Genomic DNA, 22206 nt, shown 5'->3' on the forward strand with positions numbered 1-22206 from the left:
TATCAACAGAAGCCTGTTTGTTGGAGGGAAGGAGAAAGGTATTGGGAGTAAAGGAGAGAGGAGAGTGGGAAATGATGGGGAGTAGGAAGAGAGACGTGAGAGCTTCTTGTCTTACTTGTATCGGTTGACTAGCTCTTGGTTGTTGTTTTCAGATTATGTGGCTCTACTCTGAGTACATTTTATTTGAATGGCTTTAGTTGCTGGATTGTTACTGGAAATGGAAACTAAATAGAAGCTAGATCATCACACATGAAATTGTATGTCGTGTATTATCTATTTTGTGTAAGCAATATACAATACAGAAATATGTACTTGTATGATAATAATAAACTACTCACAACGGTTATATTCACAAAATGTGCACTGTCTTGTAAGAACTCCCGTTAGCTTTATGTATCCTCACAGTGTTTACTGTGTTTCAATAAAATATAGTGTATTCAATGAAACCATGTTAAATAGTCAATACAGCAGATCAGCACAACTTCTTTCCCAGCATCAGCACCAGTTCCTGATGACGATAGGACTCCGGTACAGCAGGGGGCAGTAGATTATTCAACGATACCTCATTACAAAACAAATGAAATTTTCCCGGGAGAAGTTCATACTTTGGCGCCGTATATATCTTTCGCAATACGCGGGACATGCATTAGTTCATGTTTTGTTGTAATTATTAGAATTGGCATTTATCGACATAACTTTGGTTGAGACGAAATTTACCATAAGGAGAAACTGCACGACAATATGCAACGAAGCATCGCGTAAGTAGCCTACTGTAGCAGTGAAGTGAAATGACAGAGCATCTTGCCTAGCCCAGACAGCAAGGTTGTTGTCTCTACCCTTCTTGCAGGCTAGCTAGCTAGCTAAAGGCAGGAATAAAATGTAGCGAGCTAGCTCAATTTATTTTACTTTGATTACTTCAGTCAGACGTTAGCCAGCTTGGCCATGTACGAAGTACTAGCTAGCTAACCTTATGTTATATTTTGTTCTTGACTAACTTCCCTAGCTGGCATACACTCGTAGACCGTAGCTAATGTGAGCTAGCTAGGATAACTTATATTGTCAGTGATGTCTTCTCAGTAGAGGGCAAAATATTCATGTTTGTCTCTATTAGATCTTTTTTTCAGCGCAAAGCAGGCAATGAGAAGGAGAGCAAAAAGACCAATGGACCAGCCGTGAAAGAGAAAAAAGATGGACCAGCACTGAAAGAGAAAACAGAGTAAGTTGCATAACATGGTGAAGAGGGCAGGGGTACATTCGGCAATCCATCTACCAAAGACGACAGACTGTCAAACGGAATGTCTGGTTTTATGTTGCAATGGTTGCATTGCCCTATGCTGTGTGTATTCTCTCCAGACAAGTCAAAAGTCCTCTCAAAGTGCAGAATGGGGTCAACCATGAATCAGATACTCCCGTCAAGAAAGTCGTCAAGCGCAGTCGGCAAATCCTGGACAGCGACGACGAGGACGAGACTCCAACTGTCAAAGGACCGGTAGCCAAGCAGGGACAAGGTGACAAAAATGTCCAACCCAAGAAGGAAAAGGTAATACATCAATCCTGAATTTCCTCATAAGCAAACCTAGAAGCAGGAGTCCAGCACATTACTTCCTGTCTGTGTATATATTAAAAAATAAAAAATGTTTAAATAAGATGTTTAAGATAGTTTGTATATTACTTGTCTAAATTGGAGACCTGCTTGTTGTTCCACTCAGGAGGAGGTTTTCAAGGCCGTCCCTACTCCACTCTCCCCTGTTGCCCCAGCCACCCCATCAACCCCTGCTACCCCAGGGCCCTCGGGAACCCCAGACACCCCAACCTCCATCTCCCCATCAGGGATCCCCAAACGCAAGACTGGTCAGTATCTCTACTGTACATACTATATTATACTGTCTGTCCAGTGAGCAACCTATTCCATTGGTTGTCACTGTCACCTCCCATTTTTGAAGCGTTGTTATGATGAAGAATACAACACCAGTAGGGAAGAATCTCTGTGTCACGTTCTCCTCAAAATCAGAAGGGATATCTCTGTTTCTCCGGCGTTCTCTCCGTCCTGCAGCGAGGAAGCAGTTCCCGAAGAGGAAGCTGGCTCATGACGGCGGCGGCGAGAGAGAGACCGACGAGGGAGAGCGGCAGGAGGAGGAGGAGGAGCCGCAGGAAGAGGAGGAGCGGCAGGAGCAACGAAGCAAAAGAGCCCGGACGGAGAGAGCGGAGGACGGCGGAGGTAAAGGCTGTCCCCGCTCGTCCCCGTGTCCCGTCCCCGCGTCCCCTCCTCTCCTCCGCCTCATCCCTCCTTTTTCTTGCACCCTGTAGAGAACGAAGGGGAGACCATGGAGGAAGGAGAACGGGAGGGGCGGGCCGAGGGCAAACTTGAGCCGAAGGCGACGGAGAGGGGGAGCGGAGAGCGGGCGGGGAACGCAGGAGACGGGAGAAAGGTCACGGAACGCCAGGGCGCCGCCGCTGCGGATAAAAAGGCTGAATTGAAAGAGAAAGGCGGCGCCGGAACCCGAACAAAGACGGCGAAGAAGGAGGAGGAGGGGGCCGAGGAGGAGAAGGGACCGGACGGAGATAAGCCGGCAGAGAGGGAGCCGCCTAAGAAAGCCCCCATCAGCAGTTTCTTTGGTGAATTGAAACCCCGGACGCAGTGGGCGGTGCATGAAACATTATTCCTAAATGCCACGGCTTTTGTCAGTTTTGAAATGTGACTATTGGTTCCCTCCCCCTTGTGTGTGTGTGTGCGCGTGTGTGTGTGTGTGTGTGTTTGTGTGTGTGTGTGTGTGCGCATGTGTGTGTGTGTGTGCACGTGTGCATAGCACCCAGGAAAGCTGCAGTGAAGATGGAGAAACCGGAGGAGAAGGGCGAGGCAGAGAAAAAGACGAGTGCGGAGAAGAAAATGGCAGATGAGGCCGGGGCCACTGTGCACGGCCAAGAGAAGAAAGGGTAGGAGGTCGCGTGTTCACACCTTTTCTCTCTGCCACTCACTCGTCTGTGTGTCTGTCATTTTGATTGAATTGTGTCAAGTTCCCGAAGAACCATATTTGTGTTCTCTTACAAGACAAGCAAGTCAAAGAGAGAGAATTTGTGCCCTTATCTATGATTAAAACGTGTGAACGTGTGAAATGTGTTTCATTTGCACCTTGTCCCTCAGTAACTGAGTGTGGTCTCCTCTCCCAACCCAGTGTGAAGACCGAGACCAAGAGCCAGTCAGACTATGACCCGTCCCGACCCAACTACCACCCTGTGGAGCACGCCTGCTGGGGGCGCGGCCAGAAGTAAGACCCAACCCCCACTACCACACTTGGCACCTGTGTGTGCGTGCGTGTGCGTGCGTGTGTGTGCGTGCGTGTGTGCGTGCGTGTGCGTGTGTGTGGGCTGGAGGACATGGGAGAGCATGTCAATTTCCTCTCCCAGATTGTCTCAATCTGAGGTTCTTTGATTGTTAATTATCTAGTCAGACATAATATTTGATTGTTAATTATCTAGTCAGACATAATATTTGATTGTTAATTATCTAGTCAGACATAATACTCAGTTTTTCCCCTCAGGGTCCCTTACTTGGCGGTGGCCCGTACCTTTGAGAAAATCGAGGAAGACTCCGGCAGGTGGGATGCCAATATATGCACCTCCCAACCCCCATCTCCGCTTAAAACCGCATCATTTGAGGAAATGATGTTGACGTGACCTCTCTGTATCACGCCGAGGTCTAATAGCGTTCTCTTCGTTCAGGTTGAGGAACATCGAAACGCTGTCGAACCTGCTGCGTTCCGTGCTGGTCCTTTCTCCAGGTACACAACGTTTTAGCTTCTGCATAATGGATGGTTCTGTACCCGCAAGATGACCACTGTGTCAGCAATGAGTTCAGCACCGGCCAGGTGTCTGAGTGTGTGTGTGTGTGTGTGTGTGTGTGTGTGTGTGTGGTGTCTCTCCACAGACGACCTGCTGTGCTGTGTGTACCTGTGTCTGAACCAGCTGGGCCCGGCCTACCTGGGCCTGGAGCTGGGCGTCGGGGAGACGGTGCTGATGAAAGCCGTTGCCCAAGCAACCGGTAGGACCGCATTACACACACACACACACATGCGTGCGCACAGAAATACACACAGATGCACACATTTGTGCAGACACATTGTACCTTCTCACACACGTATGCCGAGACACACAGACCATACACATTGTACATACATGCTCACGTGTGTGCAGAAACACACACACACACACACACACACACACAGAGTGTTCTCAGTTAATTCTCCGTCACTTTCAGCCACAGTCACGTTTGCGGTCTAATTCCTGTTGCCAGGGCGACAATTGGACAAAATTAAGGCGGAGGCGCAGGAGAGAGGGGACCTGGGTCTGGTGGCCGAGAGTTCCCGTAGCAACCAGCGCATGATGTTCGCCCCTGCCAGCCTGACCGCGGGGGGCGTGTTCGCCAAATTGAAGGAGATCGCCAACATGAGCGGAAACTCCGTGAGTCGCGTGCAAACATTTTCGCTAGAAGGGAGGAGGAATGTCCCCAACGGGTCGGAACGCGTTTTGATCTGTATTCACCTTGAAGCTTCGAATTTGCTCCCTAATTAGTCGGGGGGCGGGGGGGGGGGGGGGGGGTGAAAACGTGTACAACAATGTCTGTTTCGTCCTTCGCCTCTACTCGTACATCTGGTCCTGTGATGGCTCCCTCTTCTTCTGTATACCCCTTTCTTGTCTTTTTGCTTCTTGGCCTGAATCTGAATCCCCCCCAATATCCCCTCAGGCCATGAATAAGAAAATCGACATCATCAAAGGGCTCTTTGTAGCCTGCCGCTTCTCCGAAGCCAGATTCATTGTCAGGTACGACGCCCCTCGCCCCCTCTAACCACCCCGCCGTCCGTCTGTCCGTCAGTCTTTTCCCCGGCGCCCGCCGGTCGTTATGGTAACGCACTTTCTCACGCCCCCCCCCCCCCCCCCCGTCGACAGGTCGCTAGCGGGGAAGTTGAGGATCGGACTGGCCGAGCAGAGCGTCCTGGCGGCCCTGAGCCAGGCCGTCTGCCTGACCCCGCCCGGGCAAGGTGAGCGCCCGGCCACGCCCCTCGCCGCCTAGCCCAGACGTACCCCCCACCCCGCCACCCCTTGAACGGCAGTGTTCTGGTGTGTTCCCCTGCAGAGTTCCCCCCACCGGTGATTGACGCGGGGAAGGGGAGGAGCGCGGAGAGCAGGAGGACCTGGATGGAGGAGAAGAGTCTGGTCCTCAAGCAGACCTACTGGTAAAGCAGCAGCGAAAACGCCGGGATCTCTCAGCATATGCAGGATTTTTCGATATTCCGCCGGTTTCCCCCCGTCTTAATTGCGTTTGTCTCGTCCAGCGAGATGCCCAACTACGACGTCATCATCCCGGTCCTCCTGAAGGAGGGAATCGACGAGCTGCCCAAACACTGCAAACTCACCCCAGGTACCGGCCAATCGGGAGCCGTGCTGATTACAGCAGCGCCTGTATGGTATCGTCCACCTCCACTCCTACATTAACCTTATATTTACCATGTCGTGTGTGTGTGTGTGTGTGTGTGTGTGTGTGTGTGTGTGTGTGTGTGTGTGTGTGTGCGTGTGCGCGCGCGCGTCTCTGACCTGCTCCTCAGGTGTGCCGCTGAGGCCTATGCTCGCCCACCCCACCAAAGGTGTAGGAGAGGTCATGAAGAGATTCGACGAAGCCGCCTTCACCTGCGAGTACAAATACGACGGAGAGCGAGCACAGGTGTGTGTGTGTGTCTCTGCCTGCGCGCTCGTCTCCGGGCGCTCCTTCAAAGCTGCACAATGCCCCCATTGTGCCCGAGGCCTCTAAGCCGCGAGCGCCTTTTCACGGCTGAGCAGAGCAGAGCTACGTCCCCTAATCACCCATCGGCCGGACCGCAGCCTGCGCCGCCTCATACGGCCACCAGGTGGTGCTGCCGCCCACCTTCTGCTCACAGCGTCCGGCCTCCAATTACACCCATTTCTCTCTCTCGCTGTTTTACACCAGAGACCCATTCTCCACAGCACATCGCGTACATGGAAATGAGTGCCTGTACTGTACGAGTGTTAGCTTGCAGTTAACCACATTAGGGAGCTGTTGGCAACGTCCCAGGAACAAGTGCTGGTGCACTCACCAGGGATCCAGAAACTGCTTTCGTTTCACGCGGGCGCTAGTGACGATTTTGCTGTGTGTGTGTGTGTGTGTGACAGATCCACATCCTGGAGAATGGGCAGGTGCGCATCTTCAGTCGCAACCAGGAGGACAACACTAGCAAATATCCCGACATCATCGCCCGTATTCCCCAGGTGATAAACCCCCCCCCCCCCCCCCCGTTCGTCGCTTAACACACTAGCCAGGGGCGTGGCCCAAACCCACGCTGCCTCCTTCAACGTCGGAGTACATTACCCTGACTGCATGAATAAATCGACTCGCCCGCACACCCCCACCCCCCCCTCTCTCTCTCTCTCTCTTCTCTACCTCTTTCCTCTCTCTCCCTCCCTCCCTCCCTCCCTCCGCAGGTGAAGAAGGGCTCGGTGGCGTCCTGCGTGATCGACTCGGAGGCGGTGGCGTGGGACAGGGAGAAGAGGCAGATCCAGCCCTTCCAGGTGCTCACCACGCGGAAGAGGAAGGTGAGTGGGGGGCGGGGTGGGGGGGGGGGGCGCGGTCAGGTCGCGGCGAGCGCGTGTTTGGGCCTCGCCTCCGGCAGGGGGTCACGGCTGATGATGATGACCGGCGGCGATTGTATCGTTTGCAGGATGTGGACGCCTCGGAGATTAAAGTCCAAGTGTGCGTCTACGCCTTCGACCTGCTGTATCTCAATGGGGAGGTCAGTAGTGTGATGACAGCTGTGTGTGTGAGTGTGTGTGTGTGTGCGTGCGTGCGTGCCCTCAATGATGGTGTCAACACTGGAGGCTGTGGTTAGACGGTAATCGAATGCTCATTTTCATGCAGTGCGTGTCTGTGTGTGTGTGTGTCTGTCGTGTGTGTCTGTGTCTGTGTGTGTGTGTGTGTGTGTGTGTGTGTGTGTGATGGTATTTCTCTGTAGTAATGACTCTAGAAACACTGCAGGCTGTGAAAAGACTATTATCGTGATGTTTATAAGTTCACTTGCTGTGATACTGACTAATTGGCTGTGGTGCGTGTGTGTGTGCGCGCTCGCGTGTTTGTGTGTGTGTGTGTGTGTCTCAGTCTCTGGTGAGGCAGCCCCTCTCTAGACGCAGGGCTCTGCTGAGAGAGAGCTTCGAGGAGCGGGAGGGAGAATTTGTGTTTGCCAAAGCCATCGACTCCGACAACACCGACTTCATCGCCGAGTTCCTTGAACAGTCCGTCCGAGGTGCGCGTTTGTCACGTCTGCTCAATAACAATCGCAATCTGCATGTTTGGGTGGCGTTTGTGCCCAACGTACGCGTGTGTGTGTGTGTGTGTGTGTGTGTGTGTGTGTTGTTTTTGGATATATCAGATTCCTGTGAGGGTCTGATGGTGAAGACCCTGGAGAAAGATGCGACCTACGAAATAGCCAAGCGCTCTCACAACTGGCTGAAGGTAAAGTGTGCGATAACCAACCACATCAGGGCTCAACGCTAACATCGTCCCCGAGGGGCCCCGGGGGGGGCGAACGCGAGCGCACGTCGGGACGGTAAACCTAGACGGTCGCTTCGGGTACGTTCGGTACGTTCACCAGCAGGTTTTCAATGAGCGTTTGGAATTCATTTCACGGGCATTCCGTGCCGTATCCTATTCGTCCTCCTGAGGTCCCGGTGCGCTCGCTCCGTAGAATCCGCTCTGGTGATAAATGACCAGGGGACCCGCTGCATGCGCGATCAGCTGCTCCAGCGCGCGGGAGCGGGGATCAAAGAGCAGAACTCGAAACGCTCATCGTTAGAAACGCGATATACTGACTGGCAGCTCGTTAACTGTAACTCGTTAACTCTATTAGGCTCTAATCTTTTGTCGGTAATTGTAAATACCATTTCACTTCTTTTAAGTGTATACCTTAAAGGGGCAAAAACCTCTATAGGGCATGCATCAGTGTGTGTGGGGGGGGGGGGCTATCAACAGTGGAGTCAGACAGACAGACAAAACAGAAAGGGGAACAATGGCCATTTGTTAAAAGTAGATATTATTCTGGAGGCTATATAACATGGTGGAGGAAATACTGCAACCGGCTCACGTGCCGGGAAACGGCAGGTGGTCGCGTCATCAAAGTAAACAGCTCCTGAACTCCGTCCAAATGAACAGAGCACTGAATTTCTACACTGAACTACTCTCACAATTTAAATAAACATGTCTCTTTGTCACTTTCTGAAACCGTTGTATGGTAACAATAAGCACCCAGAAGACAGGGAAACTGTCATACCTTTCATCTTCTTGTAATTAGTTCATGCCATGTGCTGTCGAACTCAACTCTGAAATCCACTGGAGCGGAGAGATCCATGGCGGGATTTCAGCAAGTCAAGTCAATTATCCCGCTTGTCTCCGTCGGGGAGAATTGCAGCAGGTAACGTTAGCCAATTCAATAGATACAAGACTGTAGTAATAGTAATGATGAGGATGATTTTGGCGGCAATATACAGCCATATATAAGAGCACGATAACTGACTCGACATGCACTGAGATCCCGTCATGGATCCCTCGGCTCCAGTGGATTTCAGAGTTGAGTTTGACGGCACGTGCATACACTTAAACAGAAATAATTACTGGAAGACGAAAGAAGTCGGCAAGGTATGACGCAGTTTCCCTGTCTTCTGTGTGTTCATTGTTACCATACGATAGTTTCAGAAAGTGACAAAGAGACATGTTTATTCAAATTGCAAGAGTAGTTGAAATTCAATGCTCGTTCATTTGGCTGTTGGGAGTGAGGAGCTGTTTACTTTGATGACGAGGCCACCTGCTGCTTCCCGGCGCGTCCGAACAATCTGCGGGCGCGTGAGCCGGTTGCAGTATTTCCTCCACCATGTTATATAGCCTCCAGAATAATATCTGCTTTTAACAAATGGCCATTTCTCCCCTTGAAAGAGGTAGTTATTATACGTATAGAAAAAAAACATTAGTCATCATGTCAGATATTAGAGTCTCATTCTGCATCTGTTTCTACGGCCGGTATGGAGACATGATACAAGCACCCATACGGCCGCTGGGTTTTCACCAGGCCCGTGTTGGGGCCACACACACACACACACACACACACAATCCTCACGGTCTCTCTGTGGTCCATGTTGCCCCCCCCCCCAGCTGAAGAAGGACTACCTGGAGGGGGTGGGGGACACGGTGGACCTGTGCGTCATCGGAGCCTACCTGGGGAAGGGCAAGAGGACCGGCACCTACGGGGGCTTCCTGCTGGCCTGCTACGACCAGGACAACGAGGAGTTCCAGGCCGTCTGCAAGGTGTGTCTAACGTCTGTGTGTGTGTGTGTGTGTGTGTGTGTGTGTGTGTGCGCGCGTGCGTGGGCATTTATGTCCATTTGCGAGTGCACGTGTGACAGAAAGGGAGTGTGTGTGTGTGCGCGTGTGTGAAAGCCTCACAAGTGTTACCAACCACACTCAATTTATCCATCCGAGTCCGTGTCCCACATTTTAAACGGTTGTCTGTTCATAGCCAGGCACGATAGCATTGTTTTTATCATAACCAAGGACGTCTCATCTACTATACCCTCCACTCCTCTGTCGTAGGTCATATGAACTCCGCTGTGAAACTGCAAATGTTCCAACGAAGTGACCCCCCCCGTATTTTCAAGTGTACTTGCTAATTCACCGGATGTCATTGTGATTGATGAGGACGACGGTGACATGTTCCTGTTGGAAGTGTAGCTGTATTTTTGACTCTAGTTTAGAAGAGGCACTTCTCACCAAGCAGCTTAAGTACCAGCTGCTGGAACAGGCCATTATACCGCTAGGCTACGCTAATTGTGTTTATATTTGGCAGCCTGGGCCATGTCCATGGGTTAGCAGTCAGAGGCCTGAGGATTATGGAGTTGAGTGGGAAGCATAGTGGACTGCTAAATATTATGCTAATATGCTAAATATTGCTCAATCTCCTCCATTATTGGCATCCACTGCATTTGGAGGAGGAGATGTTTCCTGTACCCATAACTCCCCTGTTGTTAGTGGTATTTTCTGTATTCTTACTGTACATCATTATATTATACCCTCAAGATTCATGTATATACTGTATGTGTACAGTATGTATGTGCATGTAAGCATATTGTGTACAATACATCCTAGAAGCTTGCTTGTATCTATAAAATGTGAAATGTTTAACGACCCATCAACATGATAGCAATGGAACTATATATGGGCCCCTGTGAAGTATTTAAAAAATGTGGACCTAAATAAAGAATTCAAGTGTGTGTGCGGGATTCTGGAGCCGTGGGTGTTTGCATGTGTGTTTTTGTGCGCGCGTGCAGCGCACACAACTCTTCAGTCTCAGTTGGCTCGTCTGATGAGGGGTGACAACGGCGCTTCAGGCAAAAAAGGATAAAAGCCTTTTAGCACATGTCATTCTGGCTCAATCCGCTGTTATTCCGTCTCACTTCAGTAAGGGCCTCCTATCTCGCCCAAGGGGATTAATACCTCTCTCTTCTGTCTTTTACCAGATTGGGACAGGTTTCAAGGATGAAGATTTGGAGCAACATTACAAATTCTTAAAGGTACAAAGGCACAGTTTGACCGGCGCATAGTTGAAGGGAAGCCCAAAGCTACCGTTGCCAAGCTGCCACTGTCTTTTCTTCCGACGGATCACAACAGAGCCAATGTTTCTCCCCAGGACCACATTCTGCCCAAAGCCCGCCCCTATTATCGCGTGGACCAATCGGCAGAGCCCGACGTGTGGCTCGATGCGGTTCAGGTTTGGGAAGTGAAGTGCGCCGACTTGTCCCTCTCGCCAGTTTACAAGGCCGCCGTCGGATTGGTTAGTTCAGCCTGTTTCAACTCTCCCATTGGTTGTCTGGCTAGTGAATGCTGATATATGGGACAGCTTAAGGCAATATAAAGTCATATTCCAAAGAATATAAAGATCTTATCCAAGTCATGAATCACAGCCATTAAATCATGACGGCAGTAAGGTTTTAGTTTAAGTACCACCTCTTTAAGTCTGGTGCCAAAGTGTGTATATCATAAAGAGCAGAACTAACCCAGCTTATGCAGAGGGCTCCTGCAGGGTGGTGATATGTTCATGTTCCATTCATTTTTGCCACATAACCACAGCTTATGGCAGATATGCTTTGAATAAAGCAGACTTATCTCAGATATGATTATTGTTAATACTTTTAATGATATTATCATTCTCATAATTGTTGTTGTTATTGGTCCTCTCTCCCAGGTGGACCCAGGGAAGGGCATCTCCCTCCGGTTCCCTCGCTACCTCAGGACCAGGGACGACAAGAAGCCGGAGGACGCCACCTCTGGGGCGCAGGTGAGGGCCGCTTCTCCCACGCCGCTTTGCTCGACCGCTACTCTTTCCCAGGACTGCTCACCCCCGCCTCCCCCCCCCCCCCGCGCACGTCCCTGAACACTAGGGAACGGTGAACGATGGCGGTAATTGGGGGCGGCGCTCAGCGGGCGAAGAAAAAGGAGGAGGGCGCTTTCCCCCGAAAAGGGCCGTTGCGAGAGGGGCGCCGTTAATTCCGGATTGGTCTCGGCGCCCACAGGAGAGTCTGGGAAAAACGGCGCCGTTAATCCGCTACAAAGGGGAGCCGGGCGGGGGGGGGGCAGAGGGAGAGATTTACGCTACGCGGGTGGTCTCGTACCGTATCCGTCTCCCCGGATGGAAGACGGACGTCGAGCTGAGCCAATGACCATCCGGCTCCCCCTAGAGGTTAGCAGAGGCCACTGGCAGTGCTGTTTTCCCAGATTCCCCCGTGGCAGCTGCAAGACCGAGACTAATTCAGAATAGACGTTCAATAACTGCTTGTAATATGATGAGTGTTGATGAACATGACTAATTTTCAGTCTTTTGTCAATTGCTTTCCTAAATCCCTCTTGATTGAAGAATAAGCCTTGGTTTTCAGTGTCAGTATATTATAGAAACTGCCTGCTAATGTACATCATTGCATATGCTTTCTGATGTTGCCATTTTCATTATTCTTTTGCTTGGGTTTGACCAGTTTCATAGATTTCTCAGCCATTTCCACTGATTTCATTGATGTCTCACAGATCTCTTTCTCCGTCCCCAGATTGCCGATCTGTACAAGAGGCAGCAACAGATCCAGAACCAGGGAGACAAACAGGAACTAGAGGACTACTACTGACCTCATATCCTGTCAGTAGGAACCAATCACCAAGGAACACATTCCACAGGCAGCGTACATTCTATAGGCAGCGTATTAATTTGAGACCCCAATAGTTGAATTTATTTGAAAGTAAAAAAATAAGTACATCACAACAATATACACCACGATGCTGTTAATGTGCAGATGCTTACAGTATATGCATCACCTTGTGAAGGCTAGGGTCAGTTGACACTTAATTGTGACTGTCAAAGTGAAGTGTTCTCACTTATGTACATAGATTTAATAATTTTGATGAATAACGCAATTCATAATTTTGATGAAAAACAGAAATAAAGGCTTTGCCAGTTTTATAATATCCACACATTTAACGTGTATTGATTCTACCTACAGTATTCTAGTATAGAGTATACTTGGATCTATAGTATACATTGTACTGTATATATTATAGCCTACAGATTGTTTCAGAACAGTGTAGTATGTAAATGTATACATGCTGAAAAACAGACATGTACACTAGGCCCTTGCTGTCAGATATGTAACTACTAGTGATGCATGTGTACAGGAGGCTGAGGAGGGCGAATCAAGGAGAACGCTGCCATGATATGAAATGCAAAAAGCGTTTTTGACAGTTCAGACAGCGGGACAAAAGAAGTGCATTTCTGGCACGCATTAGATGATGGAAATCCAACAACTGTAGTAGGAAACAATTCTCTGTTGAAGATAGGACAGGTCGGACCGAGTCAAGGACAGGCTATCGTTGCTACATGGAGCGGAAAGAGGATTTGGCGTGTGTGTATTGAGGTTTAGTGTGTGGGACTGTTGATGTTTAGGGCGTGCCTGTGGCGATGAGCGTGTGGAATATTTGTTAGAGCCTGTGGAATTTTTCTGCTTATTTGTGAGAATGTGTGGAGCACTGAGGGAGTGTTTTGATGTTTGCGTTTGTATGCAAATGAATGCGTTTTTCACAGGGTCATGAATGTAAGTCTGTGCCTGATGTTTTTTTCCCTCTGCTGTCATATTGTCCAGGGTAAACATGGTGGTGGTTGTTTTTCAGCCATCTTTATTTGAACAAGCAGCTCAGTGGACTTGGTTAAAGTGTTCTCCCTGAGATTGGGAGGTTGGGGGTTCGAACCCCGGCTTAGTCATACCAAAGACTAAAAAATGGTACCCAATGCCTTTGGTTGGATTGAAGATGAGTCCCTGTGACATACTGGCGTCATGTCCAGGGGGAGTACTGTACTTGTAAATCAAGCTGCCTCACGCTAAGGAATCAGGAGATGGGCTCCTGCCCTATGGGCCACTAGGCTCCAGAACCATTGGTTCTCAAGGCTGTTTACTTTATTTGAGTATGGGGCATGTTGTGACACTGGCCTCTTCTATGATGGAGCCCTGTGTACAAGACCGACATATTTACATGAGTTTATAGAGTTGGCTACAGCCAATACAACAAAAAACTACTAGAGGAAAAAATAATAGAAAGCAAACACTGAATTGGGCGCCGTGATAATGGAGGTGAAAGTTAGGATACAATGTAGCAGGCACATTAATGTTGAGGCGATTCAGACTGATCAATTTCTTGAATTTATATGGTATTTTAGTGTAGTAGATGAAGGCTTTTTGGCCCTTCATCAGACAATCATGTCTTTCGTTAAAATTGTGTGAGAGATGTCAATGACATGATTGTTTAACAAATATTTGTCTAGCTAAATATGATATTAAGGCCTCAAATTGATGTAAAATTAATTTCATAAGTTAGGCTATATTGATCACAGGTAAAACAAAAAACAATAAAACAGGACTTAAAGGACTATTTTGGTATTTAGCATTGTAAGACCTGCTATAAGATTATTTATGATCATATACAAAGGTCAATAAATTGACAAATTGTGCACTTTTGAGTTAGTGCTCGTTGCTCATGTCACAGCTGAGTACACAATGGATCTCTATGCGCATATATTATGTGTGTGTACTTTGCTGTGACATGAGCAGTGAGCTCATACTGTATGGACCCAACCATATGTGGACCCAACTAATGAGCAATGAGCATTAATAAGGACCCAACCTATATGCCCATAGAGAGCTATTGTGTACTTAGCTGTGTTATGAGCAATGAACACTTATATCAGTGTGCACAGTCTGTCAAAAGGTTATGGGCTGTTGTGTATGATCATAAATAACCTTATACATAATAGGGCTTATGAACTGCTCCTTTAATTATGCGCAAATATCTATTGATTAGAGATTCTATTTCTAAGTGGGAAACGTGGGCGCAGACCTCAGAGTCGGAATACTATTTTAAATAATTTAATATAATTTAAAATATTTTCAATTACTTAGCTATGCTTGCCTGCTCTTGTCAATGGAACCAATCAGCCGTTTCCAGAAATGCAAACCCCACCCAATTGACACTCCAAGCAGACAAAAGCAAACAATTTCAAATAGTATTTTGACCCTGATCTGCCTGGGAGGCAGGGTGATAACTATTTATACCATAATAATCCATAATGGGCAGTGGATGATCACTCATGGGCAGCCTTCCAGATCGCAGGAATAGTCCTTGACTGGATGGTCAAATTAAAAATGTATATCCAAGGTTCAGCGATAAAGGCAGCTTTGAGAAACCAGATACAAATCACGCTGATGTGTGTGTTTGTACGAGGGAGAAGCAGTCCAGTGCTATTAATATTTAGGCCTACACATGGTTAGCTTCCTGTGACAAAGTTGACAAGCTTGACAGCTGACAACGTTATAAAGCAGAAAAATATATTCTCTTTAAATATACCAGTTCAATACAGCTATCAACTAAACACAGAATTCTTTATTTTATTTTTATTTTTTTACAATCAAATAAAGCTTTTTGTTTCAATTTCAAGTTTTTACTGTCTTGTATAGACATACTACTGTACATGACACCTTGTTTTCTTCTGATGACTAAAACCTCATATTTGATACCTAATTTATTTAACTTAATTAAAATGTATGAAGGACATGACACATTGTGTTTGTGACCATGGAGAGTATCGTTTATTGGAATACTCAAACAACATATTGAAAGCACAAGACGGCATGGTCTTGTTTCTCTGGACACATAGGACAGTAAAAAGGGGACATACTGTAGTATAATTGCTGCCTGAATAATTCTGCATGTCAGACAGTGTTTATTTTATGTAAAACAATGTTAAATAATTGTCTTGAGGGGTATTACATTCAATTCCCTATGTTACTTTAGCAATGTATATTTGCTTTGAACTTTATAAAAGCTGTAAACCCTTTGGGCTGTTTGAAGTTAGGATTCTCTTCCTCATTTCCTGGTAGTTGGCAGACATAAATATTATTAATTTGATAAATGTATGAATTGCAAAAACAATAGTTTTCTCTTAGGTACAGCAGTTCTTCTAATTATAAGCTTCAAACTCAAAATGGAAGTAACAATCATATTTACAACCAAAACAAGTGTTTAAGTCTATGGCATGATTTGTCCCTTTCCTCGAGAGTGTGTGACACAGACGTGTGTGCACACAGGTGAACGGGCGCACACGCACAGATGTGCCTGGGACTAAGGAAGTGGGTATACTCTGACTAAAGAAGTGGATATACTCTGACTAAAGAAGTGGGTATACTCTGACTAAAGAAGTGGGTATACTCTGACTTAAGAAGTGGGTATACTCTGACTTAAGAAGTGGGTATACTGTAGCAGAATTGTTCGTCTTTACATTAGTGGTGTTTAAAGAAGTGGGTATACTGTGGGTCCATGGATAAAGAACTCTGTATACCCTCCACACCACTGTCCACACATACTAATATACAATGTAGGGACAGAGAACAATGTACTGTAGCTCAAATTAAATGATTTGCCTCCATTTTGAATGTAATCATTTTTAGCATTCACCAACCACCCTGCCTAATTGTATTCAAATACTGTAAACAATAGAGAAACACAAAGTTAGCTGTAAAGAGGGAGAGATATGAGGGAGAGATGGGGTGAGACAAAAGAAAACAAAATGTCATAGATGAAAAGGGCGAACCATTCTCAATTTCCATGGTTAAGCTGGCACAATGGATCTCTTCTCCTCTTCCACTGCCCACTCACTTCCACATTCACATAAACAACTGTCACTGTCAAACAACCACACACACGCTTGCGCATAAAGTCAAGAAGGATAGGGTTAAATGGAGAGATTTGATACTTTGTTTTGTCGTGATTGAGCCAGGAACGGTTGAGTGCGAAAGTCCTTGTCGATGTGTTGTAGGCCTACGTACTATGCACATATGAGGTTAGGATTTTACCATTTGCAAAAATGTAAGGAAAGATCGACTTCCTTATGAGGTATAAGTACTTTGTCCTCTGAAAGTTAGAAAAGGCTTTGCATCTACAAAAAGGTGTCAATGCTAAATAACCTCCGCCCAAGAATGCATGTCATCAGCATGTCCAGTGACATCAGGGTAACGATACGGTATACTTAGAGGCGACAGATGTCAAAAATATACTGGTGTTGCATCACTTGCAATTTGAGCAGCTACTGTATGTTTGACACAGCTGGGGTCCGCCAAATGTTCGCTCTTCAGCTCTGCTCTGATGTCTCTCACCTACCTAGCTAGATAAGACAGGACAGACGGCAGTAATCTAGCTAGCTACGAGCATAGCTAGCTAATTCAAAGCAGTTGATCTTCGCCATCATGCCATGATTAAAGAGGTCCAAATGAATGCAGGTGAATGGGCGGCCGTGTGCGGGAAGCTCTGTGGCGCCCCCCTCGGGTTGGAGCCGGCAGGGGGTGGTTCGGTGCACTCCGGGCTCTCCCCGTGCAACCCCCAGTCCAAAACCCATATCTCTAGCGGGCTGGTGTCGCTCAAAGTTTTGTTTTGATTCATGGATCCGCCCCGTGGTAGTTTTTGCATAACCCTGCTAACAAATAAACACATGACACTGAAAACATTATCTGCTGCCTGTGAGTCCCTGGGTGGAGGTAATTACTGAATTACTGAATTACTGAACACTGAATAGGTGATGGAAAAGATGAAAATAAGGGAATATGCCAATGGCATTTAAAACATTAATTTTGTGGCAGTGTCTGATGGAGTTCAATAATTAAGTTTTAATTAAATTAAGTAATAATTGATTTCCTACCACTAAATGGCAGTAAGAGACTTGTCCAAAATGAATCATGTTTGAACATGGGGGACTGGCGGCCATCTTGAATTTGACCTCTCCTGGGCCTCATGACATTTCTACCATAGTTAGTACATACCATAAGATTTATTTTCAGATGTGGAGGGAAGTCAGATTTGACCCCTGAGGCCCAGGAGAGGTCAAATTCAAGATGGCCGCCAGTCCCCCATGTTCAAACATGATTAATTTTGGAACCAGGCAGGAGAGGAGAGGAAACGCACACCTTCTGTCTGAGGTGCAGGCAGGCGGTAAACATATAGACTAGAAGAGAGGAGACGCCGCACACTCTGGCAGGTCCAATGCACGCAATTTATTTTCAAGACTACAAAAAATATATCAACGTTTCGGCGTGAGCCTTCATCAGGATTTAATTTTGGAACCAAACATTTAATAGGTATCTCAAACTTAGTTGGTAATGACACCTTAAATGTGTTCCTACTCTGTTTAGTTCCAAAATGATGCATGTTTGAACATTAGACACGGTGGCCATTTTGAATTTGACCTCTCCTGGGCCCCAGAGGTCAAATCTGACTTCCCTCCACATCTGAAAATAAATCTTATGGTATGTACTTACTATGGTAGAAATGTCATGCTTTTCTCAAAAAGTGCACAATTCTTGTGCTAAACCGCTCCACTAAAATGCTGGAATAACAAGACGTGGCGCTGGTAGGGGTGAGTCATTGAAGTAGTGGATCAGATTGGTTCATTGAAGTGGCTCAATGGACCAATCTGATATCAGAGTTTTGACAAAGTGTGGAAAAAAAACTATTGCAGCTTTAAGTAAAATGAAATAATTGGTCTTTTATACAGTTGCAAGATGGTGAGAGAAAAAAATCTGTTTTGTGTCATATCTGAAGAAACAGTGATACATTATACAGTGTGAGTGTGTGTGTGTGTGAGTGTGTGTGTGAGTGTGAGTGTGAGTGTGAGTGTGAGTGTGTGTGTGTGCATGTGTGTGCGTGTGTGTGTGTGTGCGTGTGTGTGCGTGTGTGTGTATATATGTGTGTTTTGTTTACCGAGTGGGGGCGGCTGGCTCACATCACACGCCTGCAGGGCAGTGGTTACAGTAGCAACCAACCACTGCCACCAATCTCCACCGAGGCCTGCTTTCCTCTCTTAACAGCCTTTCACTCTGCCCGGAGCCCAGACCACATAACCCCGCTCTGCTCGTCCCCGCCTGGGGGCTCACAGCCGTTTCAGCTACAGTACCTGTGGCTGTTGACTGCTCTGGTCTGCCTTGATATGCATGAGTGGAAGTGGATCTGTGTGAGATGTGAAAGAAATACCCAACACATTGAATTTCCTCACAGAGACATGGTATGAAATGATATAGAAGCGTCAGGTATTCGGTATTCTCATGGTTCAAACGAAAGCGGCAGGGTTTTGTAGAGAACCTGGCTGAAATATAGTCCTTCAGCTCCCCAAAAAAACACATTGCAGATAGCCTGAAACCACCACCCCCCCCCCCCCCCCCCCCGCCAAAAAAAGTGCTTCTGAGAAATGACTGTTTTCACCTTTGTCTCCACTCTCCCCCCTTTCAATTTCACCCACTCCGGCTATCTGCCTCTCGCACAATAGCCCTGTTCTCTCTCCTAAAACAATGCGTTTGTTCTCCTCCTGCGCCTTCTCTCCATCCCTTTCTCCCTCCATCCCTTGTTCGGTGCTCTCTGTGACATCTCGGCCATGTGAGGGCACGCGGGGTGTGAGCGAGACCACAGCCTGCGCCATTGTCCTCGGCTGAACCCACGGCGAATATCAATAGTGTTTTTCTTGAGCGGGAGCGTCAAGCGTTGGCCTGGCCGTAACCTTTTGGATTTTGATGATGTCAGGCTAGTTCTTAGCACCCTTTGACATGTTTTTCCCTTCAGACTTTACTCAAGTGTATTGTAGCGTAGGCAGATATTTGCTGAGTACAGTCGAGATACTCTCAAACTAGACCATGAGCCAAAAAAAGCATTCACTTAGGGCAGTTTTATGGACTTCGATTGCTTTCTTGTCTAGGGCTCAATTTTGACTGACATGTCTGGCTGTGAAACTGTCTCTTAATTAAATTGTTATTCCCTAATCCAGATTTCGTCAAGTCTCTGGTGAATCCCCTGGAACTCCCCCGGCTGTGTTCATGGCTTGTTTGCTGAGACGCTCGTTATCCATCCTCAGCCCCGGGTTGGGAGACGGTCTCAGGCGTTTACAGAGCTGAATCGTGGGTTGGCGAACACAGCTGTCCTCCAGTTCCTGGCGCCATCCCACATCGAAGACGCTCTTCTATCTCTCTCCATTTGGCGCTTGCTTGCCTGTATCGTTCTCTGGCTCGGTTAGATCTCTTCCCTGGATGTTAATCCCCTGATCTGAACTAGAGACGGCCTCCGCCTCCTTCTGTCTGTGCTCATGACCGGAGAGCTGCTAGGCCTCCAGCCCACCAGCCCTGCAGCTCTGCAGTCTCCAACCCAGTCATGGTCTGTAAACTGTCAACTCACCAAGACATTCCTCTTGCTAGAGAGTGGTTTCTTATGCCAGCACGCCTTGTGATCTCGCCAGGCGTAATGGCCCTGTTCACACACACACACAAACACGCACACACACACACACACACACACACATGATGGTTTAAGCTTTTAAACAGTAAGAGAGTCAGAGATAAATGCTGACTACTCAGTTGCGTCTAATATCTCTTGATCTCTTATTCCATTCACAGAGAGGCCAATTTGAGATGAGAGGACACGATATGGTTATCCAGTCATGTCTAATATCGCTTATGTCTCGTTTCATACAGTCAGCGCAGTGTAGGAGAGGACTTAGAGTACAATGACTATTATTATCTCAAGCCTCATAGCTGTAATATCTCATCTGAGGCCTAAAGTCATGTTGAATATCTTTAATATCTAGCTGACACCTCCCCCTCTCTCTCTTGCTCCCTCTCTCCGTTTCATTTTAATACTTAGTATTTATTCATGCCCAATGAGGTTGTGTTAGTCTCCGGTCCCTGTCTGCCAAGGCAGCCCTCTCCAGTCCTCATCCCCGAATCCTTATCATCCACACAGCCCTCATCCTCCAGCCCCCCCGTCCTCGTCCCCTTATCCCCCAGCCTTCATCCTCCAGCAACCCCGTCCTCGTCCCCTCACCCCCTCTCCCCTGGGCCTCTCATCCCCCAGCCCTCATCCCCAGTCCTCATCCCTGAATCCTCGTCATCCTCACAGCCCTCATCCTCCAGCCCTCATCCCAAGTCCTCATCCCCTGGCTGCCAGCTGCACTTCCACAGCTTGCTACAGAGGACTGGAAGGCAGCCATTCTTCCCCACCTGCCAGGGCCATAATGGAGCTCTTGTTTGTGGAGGCCCTTAAGACCGCTCTTAATCACTGAGATACAGAGATAGAAGGATCGAAGGAGGAAGAGAGAGATACAGTGATACATACAGAGAGAGAGACAAAGACAGAGATGCAGATAGCGAGGCAGAGCAAATACAGAGGGGAGAGAGATACAGGGGACGCCAACAACAGGTTGACAGATGGTCGTTTTAGTTGAATTAATCCGTCAGTATGGTTCTTGAGATTCTAAGATGGCCTTTGGCTGGAGTGTGCGAGTCTACGTGAATGCAGGCTGCCAACATTACGCTCCCCCCGATTGAAATGCCAAATTGTTCTGGTCGGAATGAGCGAGTCCAAATGAGAGTTTGTGCCGTTTGTATTAATGCAATCTGAGCATGTAGCATGCTATATTCGATCGACCCACATTAGCTGTCGCCACAGGCTAAATAAATGCATATTTATGTAGCGTGACAGGTTGATGGATTGCGAGGTCCCCGCGGAATGAGGCCGCCGTAGTTAAACCACACTCTGTTTGTCTCCGTCTCACCCATTGTCTCTGTGACCGGCGTCTCACTCCCGTGTCTGTTAGTCCCCGTGTCCTCGCCTCAACCCTTCTATATATAGCTGGACTCTCCCCACTCTTTCTCTCCCTCTCTCTCTCTCTCTCTCTCTCTCTGTTCTGCAGAAATACAGTGGAGTGGGTGCTGCCACAGTAGGAGGGCTGGAGAATACACCTCTTTGTCTGGGAGAGAGAGAGAGAGAGAGAGAGAGAAGGCGGGAGAGGAGAGGAAGAAAGCGCCATTGAGGGACGGAGAGACACCGGTCGCACCCTGCCCCCTCGCCCTCCATTGTTCGGAGCGCCCGACGTCAGGAATCTACAGAGAAGGATGGGAGGGAGAGAGAGAGAGAGAGAGAGAGAGAGGGAGGGAGAGAGAGAGAGAGAGAGGGAAGACTCAAGTCTTTGTTTCGTCCCTCATTCTCGACCCGGTGAAAGTGCAGAGAGGAGAAATGAGGTGATGGAGGGAGGGAGGGAGGAGGGAGGGCAGGAGTGAGATGCAATTACATTGACCTTGTTACAGGACCCCCCCACACACATACACACACACATACCATCCCATAATATTTTACACACAGGCAGTAAAAACATTCAGTACAAGTTTATTGGTTATCATGTACTGTATCAAGGCGTACATTTGGGTGTCCTTGTGAAAGCCGTTAACTATCTATCTCATAATATCACACATAAAGAAGGCAGATGATATAGGGGTGCGGAGATACAGTAGAGTACATCATTGATGTGGGATTCCGTGAGCTCATTATGTACAGTGTGTGCTCTTCGGACTGGTTCTTCACGTCGTACCACTCTTGATTCTAAATGTTTTTTAATGTCTCGCCGTCTGTGTTTCAATCAGTCGCTTCAGTGTGAGAGAAGGAGGGAGGGAGGGAGGGAGGGAGGGAGGGAGGGAGGGAGGGAGGGAGAGAAGGGAAGACTGGGCCGGGCCAGGTTGCGGGGTGGGGTTGGGTATAAACATGGG

The 22206-nt window shown here is 47.8% G+C and overlaps 1 protein-coding gene across 1 annotated transcript; it reads left to right on the forward strand.

Moving 5' to 3' along the window:
* The first annotated feature begins 618 nt into the window (after positions 1 to 618).
* Positions 619 to 12497, forward strand: lig1 (ligase I, DNA, ATP-dependent). The gene is made up of 27 exons (XM_084447251.1): positions 619 to 758; positions 1112 to 1216; positions 1354 to 1540; positions 1710 to 1851; positions 2054 to 2218; positions 2308 to 2616; positions 2808 to 2934; positions 3174 to 3266; positions 3540 to 3596; positions 3721 to 3779; positions 3926 to 4039; positions 4292 to 4458; positions 4742 to 4818; positions 4945 to 5036; positions 5132 to 5231; positions 5331 to 5416; positions 5601 to 5716; positions 6184 to 6279; positions 6493 to 6603; positions 6729 to 6800; positions 7163 to 7307; positions 7434 to 7516; positions 9206 to 9358; positions 10567 to 10620; positions 10737 to 10880; positions 11292 to 11384; positions 12145 to 12497. Exons 1-27 carry the CDS (start codon positions 742 to 744, stop codon positions 12217 to 12219), a joined length of 3039 nt encoding a protein of 1012 aa, XP_084303377.1. The 5' UTR covers positions 619 to 741; the 3' UTR covers positions 12220 to 12497.
* The last annotated feature ends 9709 nt before the right edge of the window (positions 12498 to 22206 follow it).

This window comes from Borostomias antarcticus, assembly GCF_949987555.1.
Source record: "Borostomias antarcticus genome assembly, chromosome: 12".
NCBI lineage: Eukaryota > Metazoa > Chordata > Actinopteri > Stomiiformes > Stomiidae > Borostomias > Borostomias antarcticus.

Excerpts from the sequence above, each read along its gene's own strand:
- lig1 (XM_084447251.1), top strand. Across the intron at positions 1,852-2,053 it reads GATCCCCAAACGCAAGACTG|CGAGGAAGCAGTTCCCGAAG; the intron begins GTCAGTATCTCT and ends TCCGTCCTGCAG. Across the intron at positions 4,040-4,291 it reads AGCCGTTGCCCAAGCAACCG|GGCGACAATTGGACAAAATT; the intron begins GTAGGACCGCAT and ends TCCTGTTGCCAG.